This window comes from Hyperolius riggenbachi, chromosome 1, assembly GCF_040937935.1.
Source record: "Hyperolius riggenbachi isolate aHypRig1 chromosome 1, aHypRig1.pri, whole genome shotgun sequence".
Taxonomy (NCBI): domain Eukaryota; kingdom Metazoa; phylum Chordata; class Amphibia; order Anura; family Hyperoliidae; genus Hyperolius; species Hyperolius riggenbachi.
Genome location: NC_090646.1, coordinates 96014720 through 96034182, shown reverse-complemented (window position 1 = coordinate 96034182; position 19463 = coordinate 96014720). Strand labels below are relative to the sequence as shown.

The 19463-nt window shown below is 43.4% G+C and overlaps 1 protein-coding gene across 2 annotated transcripts in view; it reads left to right on the top strand.

The window, feature by feature from the left end:
• STK32B (serine/threonine kinase 32B) overlaps positions 1-8606 on the top strand; it is a 258548-nt gene extending 249942 nt beyond the window's left edge. For both annotated transcript variants that reach the window (XM_068277282.1, XM_068277271.1), the window contains exon 12: positions 7337-8606. In XM_068277282.1, the coding sequence (XP_068133383.1) occupies positions 7337-7481 (145 nt within the window). In that variant the 3' untranslated portion in view covers positions 7482-8606. The remainder of the gene's footprint in view (positions 1-7336) is intronic.
• The last annotated feature ends 10857 nt before the right edge of the window (positions 8607-19463 follow it).

Below are 19463 nucleotides of genomic sequence, written 5' to 3'. Positions count from 1 at the left end.
ACGATTTTCTGGTCACTGCTGCCCACATTGCGATTTTCTGGTCACTGCTGCCCACATTGCGATTTTCAGGTGTCTGCTGCCCACATTACGATTTTCAGGTGTCTGCTGCCCACATTGCGATTTTCAGGTGTCTGCTGCCCACGTTACGATTTTCTGGCCCACATTATGATTTTCTGGTGAACACTGCCCACGTTACGATTGTCTGGTGAATGCTGTCCATGTTACAATTTTCTGGTGAACGCTGCCCACATTACGATTTTCTGGTGAACTCTGCCCACATTACGATTTTCTGTCCCACATTACGATATTCTGGTGAACGCTGCCCACATTACGATTGTCTGGTGAATGCTGTCCACGTTACAATCTTCTGGTGACTGCTGCTCACGTTACGATTTTCTGGTGACTGGTGCCCACATTACGATTTTCTGGCGAACTCTGCCCACATTATGATTTTCTAAAGGCCCACATTACGATTTTCTGGTGAACTCTGCCCACATTACAATTTTCTGGCCCACATTACGATTGTCTGGTAAAATGCTGCCCACTTTACAATTAATTTACAGTGAAACGCTGCCCCATTACGATTATTTGGCACCTATGGGGGGGCCCCATCCAAATATTCGCAGGGGGGCCCAGTGATTTCTAGTTACGCCCCTGGAGACACCGGCATAGTTTTCCGTATCTCCTACCATCTGCTTCTCGCTGTTAGCTGGATGAGCCTTGCACCTTAAATGACTGCAGGACATAATTGCCCAGCTTACCATGCACTGGAAATGAAGAATTAATTTGCAGATTTCTTGGCTCTCTGTGTCAGTACATCATTTTGTTCTGACTCCATGCAAACAAGGAATTGGCTTCTGCACTCGGCAGGGCATGGCCTGCTTCCAAATACAGCTCGCTCACTGCAACAAGATATACCATTGTTGTCTCATGTCATCCAGACTGTAAACATATCACAGAAGACAGATACTGTGCTGCGTGACTAGAAATGATGGAGCACAGGCACTGCAGTCTTTATTGGTAGAATCTATGAACAGATGATAGTTGTTCACTGGCTTACATCAGTGATTCTCAAACTTTTTTGGGTGATGGCGTCCTTGGTGGCTTTAATATTTTTTTGTAGGCGACCCCCCCCCCCCCAAACCAAAAACAACTGCCAAAATGCCATTATGACCCTTATTAGGTAGCTTATCCCCCCCCCCCCACACACACACACACACTCCAAGTAGCTAGTGGTAATTATTAGGCAGCATCCCCCCCCCCACCAAGTTTTCAATGACTGTCTCTCGCCTCCTGGCAGCCCCCTCCAAATCGCCAGTGACCTTCCCGCTGGGCAGCATCACCCCCATCCCAGAGGGATGGTTAGATTTACTAATATTAATATATATATATACAGTGGGTTGCAAAAGTATTCGGCCCCCTTGAAGTTTTCCACATTTTGTCATATTACTGCCACAAACATGAATCAGTTTTATTGGAATTCCACGTGAAAGACCAATACAAAGTGGTGTACATGTGAGAAGTGGAACGAAAATCATACATGATTCCAAACATTTTTTACAAATAAATAACTGCAAAGTGGTGTGTGCATAATTATTCAGATGCGCGCTGACCCAGCGGAAATCCTCCACAAACGTGTCATTTGGAGAACCCAGGTTAGGTGCAATGCACCAGTAGAGGGCAATTCCCACCAGCAGATGGAGCTGTGGAGTGCAGACGAGCACAGCCTCTGCACGGCCACAGATGGCAAATGGGAATTGTACAGATAAGGCAAAGTAGGGCACGATAGCCCTCTAAGAGAGAGCACAGAGACAGACTAAATGTGTGTTCCCCAATCTAGTCACCACCCAGCGACGGGGAACACACATCCGTAGAAACAAAGCGGAAACGCAATCGCAGGAGAGAGGCGATTGCCAGAAGTGACACAAGGCTGAACAGAACAGAACACGAGAGTAGCAAAGGCACAGCAAACAACAATGAAAAGATAAGGAAAATAACAAACGCTAGGTAAACGCGAACACCGCACTCATTCGCAACAGCGAACGCGTTTACGGCGCGATCTCCACACGTTAAGCGCAACAGAGACAAGCACGCCACCCTGACTAACGAATGAACACAAATAAACAAATAACAGGAACACTTGCTAAACGCCTGCCTTACCTCAGGCAACCGCAAGCGTTTGCTCCAGACAGACAGACGAAATGCCGCTTGGCCATTTTTATTGATTTTTATTCATGTTTCAATAAAAGAGCTTAATACTTTTGGAAGTGCCAGCCTCCATCGTGTTGTGCAGCTACTTGGGATCCAGAGGTGTGAGGACCCGTTGAGGCTTGGGCACCCATCTTTCCCCTTTTTCAAGTGGAGTGCCACTCTTTTTACCATTGATTGAAGACAGACGAACGGAAACAGGAATAGGACAGGAAAGATCCACTGCTCTTTCCGCCAGAGCGAGTGTGAACCAAGTGCAGAAACAGAGCTAGCAGGATCCACTGCTCTTTTCCACAAGAGCAAGTGTGATCCAAGTGCAGAAACAGAGCTAGCAGGATCCAGTGCTCTTTTCCACCAGAGCAAGTGTGATCCGAGTACAGGAATAGGTTTAGCAGGATCCACTGCTCTTTCCGCCAGAGCGAATGAAATCCAGACAGACAAACAGATAGGGCTACCAGTAGCAACCGCTGCTCTGGCTAGCACCCCTGAGGCAGAATACAGAAAGAGGCACCGCCGCTACCACTAGGGCAAGTGTGATCCAGACAGATGAACGGAAGGGACTACCAGTAGCAACTGCTGCTCTGGTTAGCACCCCTAGACAGACAGAACGATTTCCTGTCGACCACCACTGGTGACAGGACAATCGCAGCAGAGAGGCAACACAGACAAAACAGATAAAGCAACCTGACTGCACTAGAGGAGCTGCCTAGTGCAGTTCCAATAATTACTCTAAGATAAACTTAAGCAAATAACAGGGCTGATACTCTAGGAGAGTTCATCAGAAACAAACCATGAAGGTTGACCAGCAAAGGATTCTGGGAGAACATGGCTTTTATACAGCCAGCCTTTAAAGGAGGCAGCTAGGCAATTTGCATAACAAATGTATGCAAATTCCTCAGCAGCAGAGCAGGTCTGAAACTTGCACAGAAAAGACAGGTCTCTTTTCCAGAGACCTGCAGCCCTCAGACTTAAGGAATGGTCAAACAGCTGTGTGCCCGTGCAGCCAGCTGAGCGGATCATTACAAGTTTAAAACAAAACATATCTATGTGTTAGAGTGGCCCAGTCAAAGTCCAGATCTAAATCCAATCGAGAATCTGTGGCAAGATCTGAAAACTGCTGTTCACAAATGCTGTCCATCTAATCTGACTGAGCTGTAGCTGTTTTGCAAAGAAGAATGGGCAATGATTTCAGTCTCTAGATATGCAAAGCTGGTAGAGACATACCCTAAAAGACTGGCAGCTGTAATTGCAGCAAAAGGTGGTTCTACAAAGTATTGACTCAGGGGGCCGAATAATTACGCACACCTCACTTTGCAGTTATTTATTTGTAAAAAATGTTTAGAATGATGTATGATTTTCGATCCACTTCTCACATGTACACCACTTTGTATTGGTCTTTCACGTGGAATTCCAATAAAATTGATGCATGTTTGTGGCAGTAATGTGACAAAATGTGGAAAACTTCAAGGGGGCCGAATGCTTTTGCAACCCACTGTATATATATGTAATATATATTTTGGTTTCTACAGGAAGGTGGTTTCTAGAGGAAGGGCAAAAAACTCATAGTACTCTCAATAGGTAGTCGACCACACTCAACTTGACTGTAATTTTCTTTAAAAAGAGAACTGTAAAAAGGCTATTATGCAATCTTGCAGTACAAAACTTCGTTCAACTTTATTGACACAAATACAAAAATACAAAAATGAGCCATAAAAACTTTTTTCAATCTGTGACATCAAGTGCATCCAAAAAGGAGATTTTTTTCATGAAGCAGACAATAGCTGCAATCTGGCTTGACGTAGTACAGAAAATGACTAGTAGTTAGTTAACTTCTGTACTACGTCAAGCCAGATTACTTAACTTCTGTACTACGTAAAGCCAGATTGCAGCTATAGTCTCTCTCATGAAAAAATCTCCTTTTTGGATGCACTTTATGTCACGGATTGAAAAAAGTTTATTTTACTATTGGAATATTGGAATATAATATTGGTAATATTGGTAATTTACCGATATTCTACAGTACTTGTGGCTATTCCCGGTACTCAGCTTCTCGCAGCATCCATTTTAAAGCAATACTGAAGTAACTGTAAGGGAGGAACATTGCATGGGGGCTAAATAAAGATCCTTCTACAATTACAAAAAAAAGTGTTTAGCTACATCTACTTCCTGAAAAATAAATCCCCAAGCATTTTGGTAACGTGTAACTAATACTCAGGGGTTCCCTGGGATCTGAAAATCATTTGAAGGGTTCCTCCCAGGTAAAAGAGCAGAGAAGGACTGTGATAGACAGACACCACTGCATGTTTACAAACACTTTCACTTCTGCTTCCCTACTAATGTATAACAATTAACGTATTTTTCGGACCATAAGACACACTTTTTCTTCCCCAAAAGGGTGAGAAACAAGTCCCTGCGTGTTATGGTTCGAATACTACTTTGGGACCAGCGCCAGGTGTTCCTTCCCCCTCATCCACTTTGCAGCAGTCTGCTTCCCGGTTTACTTTCCCTCCATGGGAGTGGCAGCGGAGCCTTCCTTGAGATGATTTGGCCAGTCAATCACGAGATAGACTGAGGTAATGAGACCCAGCTTCTCAAGCAGTGATCGGCGTGAAGCAGTAGCGGGTGATGAGCAGATGGGGAACCAGTCCCCAAGTTCGAACATAGCGTATGCACCATGCTGGCACCTGCAGCAGTCTGCTCCTTGATTACTCACCCTCTGCTTCAGTGTGTGCAGGAAGCAGGTGATCCAGCCTTGTGATGTTTTGGTCAATCATGAGGCTAGGTGGCGATGCCAATCACGGCTTTCTTTGCGGGTGAGTGATCCGGGGAGCAGACTGCTGACTGTGCCGATCCAGTGTATCTGACATGTCTGAACTTGGTGACGGGTTCCCCTTCTGCTCATCACGCTCCACTGTCCATCACCCACTACAGCCATCACTGGGGATCCTGCTCCCTATTACTGCTGACTCGCTGCCCTATCACTGGGGACCCTGACACCCTATCCCATTACTGGGCACACCACATCCATCATGCATCCATCATGCCCTACACAGGAAGAACAGAGAGGGAAACGGACACAGAGGTGGACACAGGAGGAGAACACAGGGGGACGCAATGTACAAGGGAGACACAATAATTGGTGAGGGGATGGGGATTGGGGAGAGAAGATCCACAAGACACCCCTGCACCATGATTAGTATATATTTTTTTCCCCGGGTTTTGTCCTCTAAACCTAGGTTCGTCTTATGGTTCGCAACGTCTTATGGTCCAAAAACTACGGTACTCAGGGGTTCCCTAAAATCTGTAAAATAGTTAAAGGGTTTCTCCAAAGGTAAAATAGCTGAGAAGGGCTGCTGCGATAGACAGACACCACTGCATCTACACAAACACACGTTTCAGTGGGGGACTGTGTCTCAGAAAAAAGGGAGAACCTTTTTTTACTGAGAGCTCTTTTTGTTTTATCTCTCTTTTTGTTGCCTTTTTTTTAACATCTCTAGACAGGTTTCTCTGGGGAAAACAGAGCTAGCATTGTTTACAGAATAACCTTTCAAAGAGTAAAATGTATTGACTGGCGTGTTGTTTGCCAGACTCTATGTAACATGAAGGGGAGAAACCAATCAGGTCACACATTGATGCTGGAAAATATGAATGTCTACATCACCAGCATAAAGGACAGATTCTGCACTAATCTAAAAACCCTAGGAACATAAAGGAAAACGTATCTACAAATGTCACTATGTTACAGCTTGCTTATCATCAGAGTGGCCCAGCAGACACACACTGAGTACTCTCTGTTTATAGAAGCTCTGGACAAACATTCACAGGCTGGTGGACAGATGCTCTATGTTAGTATTTGTACAAAAACAATCTTTATATTGCCAGAATCTTTTGTGCAGTTCAATAGAAAACCTGTTAAGCACACTGTCACAAATCTAAATAGATCACAGTGGAATCTTATCAGTCAGGTGCTGCTGTTTTCCTAGTTTATTTACATTTTCTTGCACCCATGAACCACTCCTGATGCTCTACACTCAAGGATGTGCTGAAGGGTCTAAGGCTGAGTACACACTAACAACTCGGGTTGTCCGTCTGGGATCAGGACCTGACAGGTAAGTATTACACTGCCCTGCTACTCTGCAGGAGGGTGAGGAGGAGGAGCCTCTATACCCTCCATGCCACCTGAATTGCGGAGTAGTAAAGTTAGGCCTGGTTTAGATGGACGGCTAGCAGTGGCTCGTTTAGCCAATGCTAAGCACTTTCCTGCTACCATGCACAAAAGGTTTGGCATTGGTTCACATTGGTTACTTTTGTGGCATCTCTTTTGGTGCCCTATAGTGGACATGACACCACCACTGGTCCCTACATGCAGCGTTTTATCAATTTTGAACGTCTGCGATGTTCACACAGGCGTCGGCATTCAACAGTAAACGTCACACTGAAATGAACGCTGCCATTCATCTCGATGTGGGGGCACGATCGATACCGGGATTAATCAACGAGGACAGACGCTGCTAGCCATATGTCTGAACCAGCCCTACACCCATGTATGTCCCAAATATTGCATACCTCCCAAGTTTTTGAAATGAGAAAGAGGGACTATTAAGGCACGCCCCTGCCACACCCCTAATTGTGACCCCAACACACCCCTATTTAGGCATACCATAAAGATTTCATAAGAATAATATGTTGTTTTATAAGTCAACCCACACTGGTCCTTTATACCCTGGTTCATTTTCCTTCATATTAACATTTGCATAAGAAATATATAAATGTAAAGGATGGGAATAAAATTTAGAGTCAATTAAACACATTTTTCAGTAGACAAAATACACATATTTCCACAGATCTGTACATCAGTCCTGAGAGAGAGACAAATAAGGAAGAAAGAGGGACAGGGTTACCAAATAAGGACTATACCTCCAAAAAAGGGGCAGTTGGGAGCTATGACCATTGTCTGTTTTGTACAATACCACAGAAAATGTTAGTGTTCTACTGTATTGATAAAAAGCGTGAACTATTAATCTATAACATTCCATATTTACTATACCTACAATAAAATGTGAACATATTCAGAGCATAGCACTTAATAAATCAATACAATTTTAACATTTTTGTTTTGTGTGTTTAGACTGAGGAAGCAGCCAGAACAAGGAGGACAAGCATGCAGTACAGAATGCAGAGCAGCCGGCCAGCCACACATAAAGGCACAAGATGGACACACCACAAACAACAATATATTAGTACATGGCTGCACAAGGGGCTGCAGCAGCTAGTGCCCGGACACTAGAGTACGGGGGGAAGCGAGCCCTGTTTGCATGCCTTCATTCAGAAACATTCAGACCTCCCCCTTCTGTCCACGTGGATTACCACCAACCAACCCGGCACAGCTTTTCATTGGTAGTTCTCTTGGCGGCACCAATATTACATTTCTGATCTGGACAACAGAAACATCCAATGGTAACAAACCTGAAAACATTTCCAAGTTTCCTGGGATAAAACTTGAACTTATTTATTATTCCTGTTCCTGGATTATTAGGATCTCCGGTTATTTACACATGAAGCTTGGCCTTACTTGTGAGGTAACTGTACTTCTGTCCGAGTTGGAAAACAAGTTTATGTATGTATCTGTAGCTGTCACAAAGCAGTCCAGCCTAGCGTTCATTGTCATCACACCGTTTACACTAAATAGCCCTATCAAAGGTGTCCTAAAGTTTTTAGTGGGAGTACTGTGGGCACAACATCAGCTGCATCAAGGAGTGGACCACAGAGACTGGTTAAGGTGAACTGGGGCCCTAGGCAAGTAACAACTTTGGGCCCACTCTTGATGGTCACCTGGCTTTTTTTTTTTTACAAGATTTGGTGAAGGCTAGTTTTTCAAGGGTTAACCTTCCACTGTAGGTGGGCCGTGGGTGTGTTATGCATGTCAATCACATTAAGAGCTTTCTACTGGCTTCCACGATTGAGTGATTGACCGAACACGCACTGCGCAGCTGCGGAAGTGGCAGACCAAACTGGGAGCTTCCTCTGACCCGTACTCTGATTTCCACAAATCTGTGTTTTGGATAGAAGCTTTGTTTATAGCTTCTAGTGCCTGGGAGTCTGGTACATCTACTAGATCAGAGGTGTCCACACTTTTTTGCCTTGTAAACTACTTTAAAAAATTAGCAAGTCAAAATGATCTACCTATGTAAAATTTTAGGAGCACACTTGTATATACAGAATGGAAAATGTCGTGGGGTCAGGATCTACCATGAAGTCCTTTGGGATCTACCGGTAGATCACCATCTACCTAATGGTCACCCCTGTGCTCGATTATAAACTGAATGGCCTTCCACAAAGCATGCTGTACCATTAAAATCATCAGAATTATGTTTCCCTAGAATCTGTCTTTGAGAGGAAACTCCAGTGAAAATAATGTAATAAAAAGTGCTTAATTTTTACAATAATTATTTACAAATAATTAATTACAGTGTTTGCCCATTGTAAAATCTTTCCTCTCCCTGATTTACGTTCTTACATTTTCCAATTGGTGACATTTCTACTGCTGGCAGGTGATGTCAGTGGAAGGAGATGCTGCTTGCTTTTTTGACAGTTGGACCCAGCTGTAAACAGCTTTTATTTCCCACAATGCAATGAGGTTCACAGACAGGAAACTGTCAGGACCATGGTCCTGACATCACTCTGTGGGAGGGGTTTCACCACAATATCAACCATACAGAGCCCCCTGATGATCTGTTTGTGAAAAGGAAGATTTCTCATGGTAAAGGGGGTATCAGCTACTGATTGGGTTGAAGTTCAATTCTTGGTCACGGTTTCTCTTTAAGGGAGGACTCTGAATATAGTCTTCTGCTGAAACAGTGGTTCTTAAAGTGAATGAGGGTTATACATTGTAAGAACGTCACAGCTTCTTACACCAACCACCACTAATATATAGCACTTATATCACCTTACGGTGTGCTCAATCTAATGTTCAGTCAAACATGCCTGATGAAGAGACCTCAGCTGCCTCAAAATTCATGATCAGCCACACTGCCTGTCCAAAGAAAGGGTCACCGTCACCGCCTGACTTTAAAGAGAAACCGTAAACAAGAATTGAATTTCATGCCAATCAGTAGCTGATACCCCCTTTCCCATGAGAAATCTATTCCTTTTCACAAACGGATCATCAGGGGGCAATGTATGGCTGATATTGTGGTGACCATGGTTCTGACCTCACACTGCCTTGTTACATTGTGGGAAATAACTTCTGTTTACAGATGTTTTCAAGTGCCAAAAAAGCAAGCAGCATCTCCTTCCACTGACATCACCTGCCAGCTAGTGTTGGGCGAACAGTGTTCGCCACTGTTCGGGTTCTGCAGAACATCACCCTGTTCGGGTGATGTTCGAGTTCGGCCGAACACCTGATGGTGTTCGGCCTTTTAAGTTCGGGTTCGCCCCGAACTACTGAATGGCCGCCGAACAGGGCCGAACAGGGCCCCTGTTCGGCCAAACAGGGCCCTGTTCGCCCGAACATGCCGCAATACGGCCCCCCTATGGGGTCGCAGGCATAAGGGGGGAGCATGCCCCAATCGCGGGGGGGTCGGAAATTCCCCCCACCCCCTCCGCTAGCGCTCCCCCCTCTGCCCGCTTCCCCATAAAAAAAGTTTAAGGCAAGTTAAATAGTACTTGGTGGCTGGCCTGGCACTGGCAGTGGAGTGAGGAGGAGGAGGAGTCCGAGTAGCAGAGTGACGCATTGAGGCCGGGCAGCGGGCGGTTCAGCGGTAGTACCCTTGTGGTACTTCCGCCCTTTCTCTGACCTCACGTCCTCTACGTGATGACGCATACGAGGGTACGCGTGACGCGTACCCTCGTATGCAGAGGACGTGAGGTCAGAGAAAGGGCGGAAGTACCACAAGGGTACTACCGCTGAACCGCCCGCTGCCCGGCCTCAACGCGTCACTCTGCTACTCGGACTCCTCCTCCTCCTCACTCCACTGCCAGTGTTAGGCCAGCCACCAAGTACTATTTAACTTGCCTTAAACTTTTTTATGGGGAAGCGGGCAGAGGGGGGAGCGCTAGCGGAGGGGGTGGGGGGAATTTCCGACCCCCCCCCGCGATCGGGGCATGCTCCCCCCTTATGCCTGCGACCCCATAGGGCCCCAAAAATGGGCATGTTCGGGGGTCCCATTGACTTCCATTGAGTTCGGCGTTCAGGCCGAACATGCCGAACATCTGGCCCATGTTCGGCCTGTTCGGCCCGAACCCGAACATCCAGGTGTTCGCCCAACACTACTGCCAGCACGTCACCATGTGATAAATGTCAGAATGTAAATCAGGAAGAGGAAAGATTTTACAATGGGCAAACACTGACTAAATCATTTATACATAATTATTGTAAAAATGAAGCACTTTTTTATTACATTATTTTCACTGGAGTTCCTCTTTAATAAAGCAAATAGGTAACAGCCTCCCTTTGGAGAATTACTGCATGGGAGATGCAGGATTATGCAAATTCTGTGTACAGCTTGAAAATGGACCAATGAATTTAAACCTTGGTGGGATTTTATTGGTCCATTTTCAAGCTGCATATATTTGCCTACAAAATGTGCATAAACCTGCATGCAATCTGAAACATTTCCATCTCATTGATTATCCCTAATCTAAAAAGTAAGATGTCTGAAGGGAGTGTGATTAGTCAGATTCATGCTAAGTAACATATAATGTAAATTCCTTTATTAAAGTGCATGGCTGACAAGCCTGACAAGCAGCATCATCCCATCTGCGTGAACAAATGAATTAAGATGAATCAGAGATATTTAATTCCTCTGACAAGCAGTCACAGCAGCGCCGGCTGTCACCCGCAATGTGATGGCATTGTTATCACACTCTCAATCACGGGCAAGCCTTCCGTACAAACAACATGAAGTAGGCCAGCTCTGTTTATTGATGTGTGTTAAATAAGAACCGTCTGTGTAACTCGCAGCCAGAGTTCTGACTCATGCTTCTACATGACAATGAAAGGATGCAGGAAATGCCATTGGTAAAGTTCAAGTTTGTAACACATTCCCTTAAATCTGACACAAACAGGCATGGGTACAATTCTAGAGCTGTCCTTTGAAACTGCTCTTCAAGGTGCTCTTAATGATGCAATTCTCCCAAGGATAGTTTGTTTCCAATCAGGGCTGGTTCTAGGCTTTTTGCTGCCTGAAGCAAACTTGTGAGGATGCGCCCCCACCCCCTGGATTTGGAATGATCACACAGCACCCGACAATTTACTCTGCTTCATTTAATGTTCTCACATGACATGCTGCAGCTCAACACAATAGCACACTGGCTGGCTGTGAGTCTGTGACAAGCAAACTGCTCACCCTCAGCCACTCCATACAAATGATCGATCATTCAGAGAATTGCATCGTTAGTGGCCACCTTTAAATTACGCACACACGGTAGATTCAATTCAACCTTAATGCCCACCACCTCAGCTGAGAATGTAGCATGTAAGCAAAAGCCCCCCCCCCCATGTTACTTAAAGATCCAGCATGCCAGCAGAGCCCTAACAATAGCCCTGCGACCCCTGCCATTACAGGGGTGCCCAGGAGCTGGGGGGGAGGGGTGGTCCTGTATGTAGTTAATGCAGAAGGGCAATGGTGCAGAGCATTATACATTACCAGAGCTCAGCAGCAATACAGGTCCTCTTCACTTCCTCTTCAGTTTCCAGACATTAACCATGCAGCTTCTGTCCCTGTCACATGACATGGGACTCAAGCCGCACGGTGATTGGCTGGTTGCATGGCACATGCAAACTGTCAAGGAAGTGAAGTATGTATCGTATGTATGTAATATATAACGCTTTGCTGAGCTTTGCAGGACCGCCCCCCAGCTTCCATTCCTGGGCCCCACAGCCCCTGGCCCTTGAGAATTGCAAACTGTTGCCACTTCGTAGAAGACATAAAAAAAAATCTAGTCCAGTTATCTCTTTAAAGGGACTCCGAGCTCAAAATAAAAACGAAATCGGTACTCACCTGGGGCTTTCTGCATCCCAGTGTAGGTCGGGAGGTCCCACGACGTCCATCTGGCTCTTCTCCCAGGGCCTGACCAGAAATGGCTCCCCGGCGACACTGGACCCGAGTGTCGGGCTCCTTCATCCTGAAACGTCACATCTGTCGTCACCACGCCAGCCGCCTCGCGTCATCACGGTTGCCGGCGTGACAGTACGGGTTGCCGGGAGCCGCCAGGGAGCCATTTCTGGCCAGGCCCTGGGAGAAGAGCCAGATGGACGCCGTGGGACCTCCCGACCTACACTGGGCTGCAGAAAGCCCCAGGTGAGTACCGATTTCGTTTTTATTTTGAGCTCGGAAATCCTCTAAGTAAAACAACCCCTAAACAGTGTTGTGAGAATTTTGGAAGTTCTGTACACCAAATAGTAAACTCTTCATTTTTAATAAATTTAAAAAAATTGGTTTGTGTAGCATTGACTTATATCAATTTAATTTCCTATCCAATAGAGAATTTTTCTGTTGTTGCTTTTTGTAATTGCTTCTGAGCAATGATCTGAGTCTTGGTGTTTAATAACTTCTTACTGATGAGCCGAAACAATCATTTGAAGCGTTCCTCAGCTGATGACTGATCCGCAGCATTAGGGGCCTTTGACCAGCAATCTGGAGAATATGGATTTTTGAAAAGTTATCCAAAACGTCACACTGGGTAATGATATTCCAAAATGTTTATTTTAATGATTTTCTCTGGCGAGACAAGCATATTTGGAACTGCAGAGTACCAGTGATCCAAAACACGAGCTGTAATATCTTTTGACCATTGATCCAAAGAACTAATTTATATGCTACTGACCAGACCACATTACAACTGCACTTTTCCTGCCTGTCTTCAGAACCTCTGAAGGCAACAGTATGAGCTGTTTCAGCTTTTCAAACATAGCAGAGAAGACAAGAGCAAGGGGTTTGCCAGGGTAGAATATTGCTACCAAAGATCTGTATCCTAAAAGCTCACAGCACAGATTTATAGCTTTGAGCTCTGGCATCTTTGGCGCCTAATAATGTTTAATTGTGGCTATTCAGTGATTAATCAAGACTAGTTTGGGTTAATATGTCGATGAACTCAACTCTGACCCCTTCATAGAAGTCATCTTCCTCTCATAGCTGGTAATAGGCGATGAAGAATTTCTCTAGCAAGAGTAGGCAGTTATTGGATAGTTGTATTACAGGTAGAGGGTTGCTGAGACATTATAGCTGATCAATGTAGGGGAGAGCGTGAAGTTGTGAAGTCTCTGTGAAGTTGTGTGAATTACAAATTTAAATTGGAAGAACTTGGGCAAGCCATGGATCCAGACACACTTTGATGAGTCAAGAAATGTTACTTCTGTAGACTATGGCCTATGTTGCCTTTTCACAGTCCAGGACTACCTAAATATCCTATTCTATCATCTCTTTCTGTTCATTTTTAAAAACATAGTGTTCAGATCTGTGGATCCATCCACTTTAAAGAGGCATCGGTGCAACTTTTGGAACTGTATCACCAAGTTTTAAATAAGAGCCTTCTACTTAAGCGATGAGAAATTCCCAACACCAGCACGGGTCTGTGGACTTATCACCAGTAAAGCTCTGGACACTACTGACTCAATAGCCAGGCTCGCCCAAAGGTGAACTGCCACTGGGTATGATTGTATATTATAGCACATGAGAACGGTGGAAAATTTGCTCCAGGAAAACCTCTGAGAATTCTGTCAATATAGACTGATCCTCTTTGTGGGTATTTCCTGCACACAGCAATGCGATACAGATTTTATTGCTTACTTACCTGTGATGAGTGAAGTTGCGTCCTGCTGCCTTCTCTACCTCCCTCTGCTGGTTGACACAGACACTGTGATGTGTGTCAAGGAGAACAAAACTCTTCAACTGTCCATTAACTGTGTTCCCAAAAACCCGAAACAAACTTGCCTTCTGTCTTATGGGTAAGTCAACAAAACATCTCCTTATTAGGCAATTAATAAGATTCTGACAGGGATTGCATGGATTTCTCAAAAATTCCTAAAGTGATTTTAATAAAGGTTCTTTTATATATTTTATTTTTTATGTTTGTAAACACGGTACAAATTGTATTGCACCTTTTGAAGGCCAATTTTCTGTCTCCTCCGTCTTAAATCTGTGCCATATTAAACTGCTGGACTGTATAAATACCACACTCTGTGATGTACTCGGTACATTTCATTCTACTGTATTTAATGATGTTTAGTCCATGTGGAGTCACACATCTGTGGGTACGCCTCCATGTATGTATAAACTGTAATGTGTGTATTTATGTATATATAGAAATCACATCACCCTCCTATCCTGCACTTTGGATATTCAATCTCTACTCTCAGAGCGCAGCAACCGGTTAGGAACAAATACTGTGACTATGGATATTGTTTAATGTTTTTCTGACGTTCCCTCCTTTCATCAGAGTGAAACTGAGCCTCATGTATGATACGTTATCTCTGTTGCCAATATCAGATTGTCTCCTTAAAGTTAATGTAAAGTGACTAAAAAAAAAGTCAGATACTTATGGACAGGGAAGGCTCTGTGTCCTATAGAGAATACCTTGTTTTAGCGTTGTCACCCAAGTTGTGTGAATTTGACCAACTGGTCGAATACACCTTTGTGAGGACTTGAGAGGCTTTGGAAGCACTCAGTGCTTTCAAAGATGGGCGGCTCCATACTGCACATGCGCAAGCGTACTTGGTCATGCACTTGCACATGTGCAGTACGGAGTTGCCGGTCTTTGTAAGCGCTTGGGGACACGAGTGCTTCTGAAGCCTCCTGAGCCAGCAATTTAAATGACAACTGTCTTGAAATTTTTAAAAATACATGAAAACACATAAATAAAAAGTACATTTCTCCCAGAATAAAAGCTGCTATAAAGTACTTGTCTCCTATGTTGTTGTCACTTACAGTAGGTATTAGAAATCTGACAGAGGTGATAGGTTTTGGAATAGCCCATCTCCTCATGGGGGATTCTCATGGTTTTCTTTATTTTCAAAAGCACTTAGTAAACGGCAGTTGCTCGGTCCAGAATAGTGTGTAAAACAGGTAGGGGGCGGCCTGCATCTTTTTATAGATGCTTTTCTGGGATTGCATTTGTAGAGAATGCATTAAATAATGAGAATCCCCCATGAAGAGATGGACTAGTCAAAAACCTGTCAGTTCCATTAGATTTCTACTAACTACTGTAAGTGACAGCAACATAGCAGAAAAGTACAGTAATTTATAGCTTATTTTACTGTGGAAGAAACATGCTTTTTACTTGTATGTGTTTACATGTATTTCAAATGTTACAATTTTTCACGGTAGTGATATTGGAGGTGATGGTGCTGTAACTAGGGGAACAAGAGAAGACAAGGAAGGCACTATATGGTTCAGAGCCTCCCCTGTCCATAGATAAATATCTGACTTGTTTTTGTCACTCTACATTTACTTTAATTTTCTAGGAACGACACTTTAAGGAGACTCTGATTGGTTGATCTTGGCTGAGTTCTCCCAGTCAGAGGAACACGTTGTGGACTCTACCCTATAATGTTGGACACTATTAGTATAAATATAGAATACTTTTATATTTGTGAATGGTTATTTTTAATGTTTGCTGTTATTGTTCCATTATGCACAGTGGGCCTCATACATAAAAACTGGAGGAAAGAGAAGCACAAAATTACAGGGTGTGCAGAGAGTGCAACAAACCCAGGCTTCTCATTCACAGGAACCAAATAAGCTATTCCCTTTTATGCATAACTATCAATCTTTCAAAATGAAAACAAAAACAGCACATGTAAGAGCCTGTATGCAGGAAACCTATATGGAAGAATAGTGCCACATTACAAATGGTTTACTACTGTCCTGAATGGACTTTTAGGATAGTTTTACACTGGGGTGTTGTATTGTGTTGCATTATAACAGACACATAACACAACCAAAACCAATACTTGCAATAATATGTGATGTTACTCAGACAAAGAAGCACCTATCCAATAGTGCTCCTTCTTTGACTGACATGTGCATCAACGTGTGTGATTCCAGCAATACACACATTGTTGCGCACAATGTTAGCCATTGCAAGGGGAGATGCACACTGATTGGGTAATCAATTTTATGTGGGAGGGGTGGAATGGAGGGGGAGGGGCAAGGTCCAGTTCAACCACTTGAGGACCTCAGGCTTAGCCCCCCCCCCCCCCCCCCCAGTGACCTGGCTTTTTTTTTTTTTTTTTTACAATCCCGCACTGCGCAGCTTTAACGATTTATTGCGCAGTCATACAACTTAGCACCCAAATAAATTTTACTTCCTCTTGAGCTTTCTGTTGGTTGTATATGATTGCTGCTTTAACGTGTGTTTTCTCTTTATAAATGTTATTGTTGTTTCTTTTTTTAAATTAATAAAGCTATTTTTCTTTAATGCCCTCCCTCCCCCCTGAGATCCACTAATACGATCACCTCTCATAAGCATCAGCCTATGAGAGGGATTTGATTGTGAGCCACTCCAGGGGACAACTAAGTGACAAAGCTGTCCCCAGTACAGTGCTGTGCTAGATTGCAGTGCTATACAGATAAAAAAAAAAACTGTTTATTTTTTCCTAACAGCCTGCCAGCTGTGATCACGGCTGGCAGGCTGTCTACTGAGCGCTGCTCCATAACTCAGCGGGGAATGTTCACGCACTCCCCGCTATTCTCCACCTACAGGACCTGAAGCCAATCATTGTTAGGCAGTCCTGTAGCTGCCACCCTCCCACCGCTAATCAGCCTTAGGCAGTTGGGAAGTGGTTAAGTTAGGCTTTCAGCCTTCAGCTTCCTATATACCTCCTAGTTGCCCCAGTATAAAGGTGTGAAAAAAAAAAGTGTGGCCACAGACCATTATTTTTTTTTATTAATTCTCAATTCGAGAACAATCACTGTTTCTGATTAAATGTAACATTTGTGGTACATTGACCAATGTGCCACACATGTGTGTTCAATTTTTCCCCAATTGAGAAAAAAAACTGGGACTGAAAACTCTAAAACAAATTGCTTGGGTCTATTCATTAAGAAATTGACAATCTACCTTACACCATTCAATTTTTATCAAAATTGATTTGAAAAATCCACCACTCGTGTTTGAAAAAAAATGGGAAATTCAAATTTCTCGAATAAATACAAAAAAATCAAGTTTTCTGTACAACCAATCGTTTTTATGGAATTGCAGTGACATTGGATTTTTTTTTGTATCCTCGCTTATAGTGAAGAGTCTCAGTTTGGTCATATTTAAATATTTCCAGCTTTTCTTGCCCAATGTTGTGACTGGAGAGTAGATATGGTCAATGAGATGCAAATAATTTTGGGTTGATGCAACATTATACAATTTTTGTATGCAAAATTTTGCAGCTTGAACATGAACCACTCAAATCCTGCTGAGGTGAAATTCAATTGGTCCATTTTCAAGCTGCATAAATTTGCTTACGAAATTTGCATAATCCTGCATCAACTCAAAATTGTTTGCATCTCATTGACCACCCCTACTGGAAAGATTCCTTTCTAGGCCTGTGACAAATGGGACTATTGTGAGGTTTTTCTTTCTATACCAGCCATGTGCCTGAAATGAGCTCTCTGTGCGGAGAGACTGCTTTCTCTCTCACCCCTTCTCCATTCTCTGTGTGGAAGTTTCAGCTTCTGGGCCTGCTACGTTAAACCATCAGCATGGTTGACTGGAGATGGGATGACAGACTCCGAAGGGCCTCCACATAATTATTGCACTAAGGCCATCTGGATTGAGGGAAATTTTCAACAAAAATACGCTTAGTAAATTACATGGAACATCATTTGCTACGCTGTTTTCTTTTTTGTGATCGGTAGGTTTTCCTAATTATGTTTGAAAGCTCTGACATTTGTGGAAGTGCTTTCCTGCGTTTTTTTTGGTACAACCTTAATTAAGAAGCAGCTTCTTACCCTTCCAGAATCACTACGGGCCTTACGTATTATTTATTTTCCAAAAGAAAATTGTTCTTGTTGCTCATGGCAGCGTAGCCAGCTTCCAAATGTCATTTTTAAATTTGTAATCATAAAATTAAAAGGAAATTTTCTTTGGCAGACAAGAAAATTATTCCTGTAGAGCACTTTATTCACAGAGTTCTTGGTCAGAGGCAAAAACTCGATTATCTCTCACACACACATGCAATGCATGCATGCACCTACATTGTTTCTGACACACACACGCACGCATGCACCTACATTATTTTTCACACAGGCACGTACAAGGCCGGTTCTCTCATTAAACAAGGTGAAACATTTGCATCAGGTGCAGAGATTACATGGGAAGCATGTTTGTACTGCTATTTACACTTACAGCATGCAGCCAGAGTAGGAGGAGAAGTGAGAGGAGGCGGGGCAAATAGGTCATCATTAGGAAAAAGCAGCTTGTAGTAGTGCTGTGTGAGGAGTCTGACAGTGAGTAAGGAGGGGGGAGGCAGGAGAGCAGCAGTGATTCTTTTGACTTGCACAGTAGAAGGGAGGAGGTGGCACTACTGTCCTGACTGAGGGGGAATGGAGTGGCTGAAGGTTAGCAGTGTGTTTGTTACAGACTCACAGCCAGCCAGTGTGCTATTGTGTTGAGCTGCAGCATGTCATGTGAAAACATTAAATGGGGGGGGGGGGGCACATCTTTACAAGTTTGCCTTAGGCAGAAAAAAAGTCTACAACCAACCCTAGGCACGTATTCCACATATACACTCAAACACACTCACTCTCAAAAACGTTAGATCAATAAAGACCTACTAGAAATGTTTAATGTATAATCTATCTATAATTTTACGTGTAAACTCCATTTCTGTTTTCAATACACAGGCTTTTTTTTTTTTTAAATCAAACTTTATTGGGTTAACAAAAATGAAGGAAATACTTTGTACATACACAAAGGCATATGCCACTGTTATCGTACCAAAATTGTGCAGTTACATGGATAGATTGGTAGGTATTAATCTTGTATAAAGTACAGATCTCAAATATGTAAACGCTTATCTTTCAAACAAAATATTATACACTAAAAAATATAAAAGAGAGAAAGATTATAGAAAAAGAGAGAGAAAAAAATCAAAAGAAAAATAAGTTCAACACTCAGACTTAATCCACTGAATCACAGAAAACTACTCCTAACCTTACATGAACATAAAAACAAAGTCAACAAGCTGAAATGAAGTTTACCATTAACCTTCGAGATAGAAGTGATGGAAACTGATCATGTTGCATGTTTTCTCAATAAACATG